At 36.3% G+C, this 5,710-nt stretch overlaps 1 protein-coding gene across 1 annotated transcript in view; it reads right to left on the bottom strand.

Moving 5' to 3' along the window:
* Window positions 1-314, bottom strand: part of LOC104392294 (chromosome unknown open reading frame, human C3orf58) — a 19,822-nt gene extending 19,508 nt beyond the window's left edge. Inside the window, exon 1 of the mRNA XM_010001678.1 lies at window positions 260-314. Within this exon, the coding sequence (XP_009999980.1) occupies window positions 260-314 (55 nt within the window). The remainder of the gene's footprint in view (window positions 1-259) is intronic.
* Between the last annotated feature and the right edge of the window lie 5,396 nt (window positions 315-5,710).

Here is a 5,710-nt window from a genome sequence, read left to right as displayed (position 1 = left end):
GTGCGGTGTCCCGGCACGGCCCCTGGCTGGGCCCCGCACTTCAGGCTGGGCCCGGAGCCCCGCCTCGAGCCTGCTGCACGGTGCTTTTCTTCAGGAAAAGAGCACAGAACTGAGGGTCGTGCAAAGCACCTCCTATAATTCTGTGTAGTTTGCGAACAAGCGCTATAGTAAACGCAGCAGCCCAAACCAGTTTGGTTGGCTGTGGCCACAGGACTGGTTTTGCAGTTTGGAATTGCCAGTGCAGGCATGGGCAGCTCACCCGTGTGATCATCCCGGCCCGAGTCTGGAGGGAAGAACCCACCTGCTGTCGCCATCCGGCCGGCCGGGAGGCTGCGCGCTGTGCAGCTGCCTTGCAGCCCTTCCCTGCGCTGCTGTCGGTGTTGCTGCCCACAGGATAAGAACAGAGAAAAACAGATTAAGAGGTCAAAGTCTTAATCTCTTTCAATACTAGCCTTCTTAAGAAGAGCCTATGCTCTCCCAAGTTAAAGACAGTTTTTATGTTGCCTGTTGTGTCCCAAAAGCACAGTAGGAATATGATCACTGGAGAAAGAGCTGTAGCAGACTGAATAGTTTCCAGTTATTTAATTCCCATAATATGTAGATGCTTATGACTTAGAATATTGGAAATATAATTGTATTTTTACATTAGCATGTACGTATCTCCTTATGCACTCTGTTTTGACACTTATACATACAAAAATAGCTTAAAGAATCCATCATACTGGGATTTTGTCACTGTACTGACTTTGTACAGTGAACCTGCACCTTTTTGTTTGTATCAGGCATGACCATATCTCATTCACCCTGCCTGGTTAAATGCTGTTTGTAGGGTCAAATTACCCTATCAGCAAGTTCTGGGCCACAAACCACTGGCTTTATTAGAAAATAAATACATACACATAACTCAAGTCTTCATGTATGGACACACTCCTCATGCAACATCTTAAATAATAAAAATAGATCATCAAAGCTGATTTTTTTTTTTTCTGGATATAAACTCTAAACTCACTAGTCAAACATATTTACATGTTGGTAGTGTTTTTTCATATAAAATATTTAGCCTGTAACTTATTAAATCACTAACAAAACCAAATATCAACAAATAGATTGAGTTAATATTTATTGATACATTACTTACATCTCAAGTTTTCTCATTTGCTCAGATATAGGGAAACAGCTTGATCTTTCTGAATATTTTAATCTTTACTAGATAAAAACATAATTTTGAAGTTCCAACAGCAATGTAGTGCTCTTAGAGCATTTAACATTGCAAACTCATAAATAAATCTGCTGTTTCTAAAAGGATCAGAAAACTTGTTCTGGGTTACATAAAAGTTGCTGTTATTTCTGTTTTCCCTAAACTAGACAAATAAACTATAATAGATGTATTTCCTGTTTTTTTTCTAGCATTGCCTTATTTCTTCTGACTAAGCTTCAAAATAAACTACAATAGTTTTCCTGTGAAAACTTCATTATAAATGACAATGTCATTCTTCAAAGATTCCAATGAAAATTCAGACCATCAGTGGAGTGCAAGTGCATGAAGCTTCCCAAGCAGGTTAGTTTAGTTACAGGGGGCTTCTTTGCAGGAGCTCAGCAATAGGGTCTCAGTTTGCTGGATATTATGAAGTAATTATTCTTCCAGTTATGTACTGTTGCTGGGTTCATACATGGACTTTTTGCATCTCCCATATCAGTGTTGTGTTGGGAGTTACACACAGACCTTTAATGTAAGCAGACATAATCTCACTGTTTTCAGAGACAGCAAGAGGCTCCAGACCATGTGGCTTCAGAGACATCTTACACAACATTAAATTATCAAATATATTGATTTGAAAGAAGAGTTGAATAGATACAGGCCTTTAATCTCCATAATTAGAAAGCAAACCACCACTGAGAATGTAACCAGTTCAGAATGAAAAGCTAGTCCAGCCTTGTAAATGCCTGATAACAGACTGGCTGAGCAGGGCACTCCACTCTGATCTCTTGTATTTCAAAGTACAGAATGAGCAGCTGTCCAAAGTGACAGCTCTCTCAAAATCCTTGCAGATACTGCAAAATAGTCTGGAGTATTGTTTTGTTTTGTTTTCTAATTGTCTAGATATTCATTCACAAAATCACCTTGCCACTTTCAAAGTAGGGATCATTGTCCCTTTAGCAAGGCCAAGTCTGAAAGATGTGCCAGGAAGAAAAATTCTAAATTCTGCACCTTTATAATCAAGTTTCCATATATTGTTCCCGTGCACCAGACTAACAGCAAACAGCTAGCTCAGAAGCATGTGTCACAGGAATGGCTGCAGCTGGCGTGCCTGAGGTTTCTGAATATTTTGCCTTACTGTGTTGGAGGATATCCACAGATTGGGACAAACATTCAATATCCTCAGACATCTTTTAAACTTTATGTCTTTGCAGAAATGAGTACATACTTGAATGGATATATGGCTGGGCTGTGTAAACTCCCCAGCCAACCATCTATCCCAGTCATTTTATAGACCAAAAGGGGCACTGCAGTTGCCTGAGGACATGTAGCATAACCTCTGTTTTATGTTCTATCTCCTACAGATTCAAAATATATTTTACTATGTTTGTACCACCTAGTGTACAGCAAAATGAAATTAGTATTGTGGTTCTGGAAAAAAATAACACCTGAAAGGTCCTTTAGGTTAATCTGTCATATGGGAAGTGGGAATGTCCTTCAATTTGTAAACAATTGCAGTAAATTGGTGTTTCAGTTGTCGATGTGCAGTATTAATTCCTGCTTAGACTGTAAGCAAAAAACATAAAAAATGCAAAAAATGCAACAAGGTTCTTTTTTAATAAATAACCAGTTTTTCACTGGGTTGAATTTATGCACATATAATAAACATGCAGCAGCATAACACAGAAATAGTGTCTTGAAGATTTTTTCCCTTGAGTAATTTGGTGATTTTCCTCAATCTTTTCTTGCCTTTTAATTGCTCACTGAGATTTACACCCTTTGTACAGCTAAATAATGTTACAAGTTATTTTGCTGAATCAATGTCCTAGCAAATGTGCTTTATCATCATGATCCATTTGCTGATTATAACACTGAACTTGAATAACAAAATCTGTAAAAGTATTAAGTTCCCCTTTATCTTCCCTCACATCCTCAAGTGTGGATTTAGGATGGTAATTATTTTTATCCTTTAAAGTCAACATCTGTTTCTATTCTGATTTCATGCAGTATGTTCTTTACATTGGTGTAACAATAAGATGACAGTGCTTATGTTATTGTGTGAAATCTATTTAATTTTTTTCTCATGGAAATTTTGAAATGTCTCTATTAAAAAAAATTATTTCTTTTGCACAATAGTTTTACCGAAAACGCATAAGATTTCAGTGCAGAATTTTGCTACTTTAATGTGTAGCTTGATTTCATTAGTTCTATGTGTGGCATATAGCATTTGATACATGTATATTTAAATGTATCATTGCTTAATGAGGATTTTCAAGTTTGTGCTGGGAAGCTGTAGGGGTTTCTTTTGTCTTTCTTCCTACATACTGCTCAATAATCAGTCTTTAAGTAATTTTCATGGCATGGAAATTGTAGTGCCCTGAAAGCTTTTATTCTTTTTGTCTTATATATATAAGTATGAGCCTGCTAAGACTGCACCAAAATTAACAGAAGATCATTGATTGGACATTGGCTTTGACTTGTCCCAGATCTGATGTTACTGATTTCAAAGGTTTCTTTGCAGATTGGAAGAAAGGAACTGAAAACCAATACTAATTTATTTTATCATGTTTCCTCTCTGGTGACTGTTCATTTGTTAGTTATCTTGTAAAACAGTGAAAATCTGTAATACAGGAAATCACATGAATGCTATTGGTAACTTTTACATTCATCTTTATTAAAGCCACGATTATTATAAATTAATCTGTGACTATGGAAATACATTGCTATGGTAACTATGATTCACAACAGCAGCTTGCTTTTCATTGCTGTTGCATTTTATATGTTACAGATTATAATGTCTCTTCTGTCAATTTTAGTATGTTTAACCCATAAAAAGACATCAGCATTTAAAAAGCTACACATCTAATGTAAAATGAAGCTGGTCTGTGCGTTGGGTTAATTTAGTCTTTCAAGTTTCAGTCTCAGAGTTATTGAAGATTAGCTAAAGCCTTAGCTTTAATGTTATTTTGTGCCATAAGAAATAACTGCACAAAGGGTAACAACAAAGTCTTTTCTATACTGTTTTGTCAAATTCAAAAGATGAGAAGATTTTCCAGTAAGTCATTTTCAAAAAATGTTTTTTAATTCATTTTTATAGTAAATAGTTACAAAGTTATCCTCCCTTGCCAGCCTTTCCATGAAGAATATATAATTGTAGGTTCTGTTCCAATTCTGTTCCAATAGGCCAGTTTTTCCTACATTTTTCTCCTTTTTTTTTTTTTTTCCCATGTGCTGTACTCAAAGAACTAAAATCCAGTCACTTGTTCTCCAGTTCTACACTGTACTATTTTACTTTTTCAGAGATGTCTTCAAATCTCAACTATGCAATCCTGCTGTGCCATTTAGATAATTCCCAAACAGTCTGTCTTTTGGTCCAAGAGGCAGAGGAAGTACTAAGTGTGTTCCTTATGTCAGTAAGAGTAAAATAATTCCATTAATCTTCTTAACAATCTTGAGAGAAGTATTTTCTGTTATCCCTGCTTTAAAGATGAGGAAAATATAAACCAGAAAGACTACAAGTCAGATTGAAATTTCTAGTATTACTTATAGAACTACAATATTACTTGGCATAGAAGAGGGTCAACAGAATTAAAATTTCTCGTTAAGGTTCACTGTGGTGCTCCTGTTATCTTCTATATAAAACATTAGAAAATTGGACTGAAAAAGGTTCAGAGTAGAGCTGAGGGGTGATAAAAATATAGCTTCATTACTAGGAGCGATTAAATAAACTAGGACTGTTCATTTTGAGAAGAAGAGGTCATGGAAGGATATGATAAAAATACAAGATGATGAGTGTAACAGAAAGGCTGGTTTTGTCTCTGACGTTCATCACCTTTTCTACTCCAAGAACTACAAGAACCAATTAAAAAACCCATAAACTAAGCTAGTGGTTTCTTGTTTCAGAGCAATAACATGAGTACTGTAATGGGTAGCAGAGCTGTGGAACTCCTTGCCAAAGGGCACTGCAGTCCTAGGTTCTAAGAGGGACTGGGCAGGTTCACAAAAGAGAACATGGAGGCTAAGGAAGTACACAGAAACCATATGTGACTTTGGAAGTCCCTGAGCTGAAAAGGATTATTCAGGTGCCTAAAGTCTGCAGAAACATTAGGCAAAAACACACATCCACTCTATTCCTACTTCTTAGGCATCCACTGCAGGGATACAGTTAATGACAGGATACTTGTCTACATAAATATTTGGTTTGGCCTGCTAAACAGCATTGCCCTTCCATATATAAAAGAACAATAAGGTATTTAGTCTTACTGTATTTGGTTTTTAGACATGAAACAAATGCAAATATTTGAAAGTTGTTGGTAGATCAAGTGGGACAGTAGGTCCATTATTATTCTGTTTATGAAGCATTGCATTATTAAAAGCTTGATCTTCAGTGTAAGATGAAGGGTTCAAATGCTTGCTTTCATGTCCACTTATTGACATATTTTTTAAAACCTATTTGAAAGTTTCCTACCACTGAGATTAATCTTCTAAAGGATGTAGTTCTCTTAACTGCAC

Source organism: Chaetura pelagica, unplaced genomic scaffold (genome assembly GCF_000747805.2).
Source record: "Chaetura pelagica isolate M959 unplaced genomic scaffold, ChaPel_1.0 scaffold207, whole genome shotgun sequence".
Taxonomy (NCBI): Eukaryota; Metazoa; Chordata; class Aves; order Apodiformes; family Apodidae; genus Chaetura; species Chaetura pelagica.
Note: the sequence above shows the minus strand (reverse complement) of the source record. Positions and strands in the feature narration are given on the sequence as shown.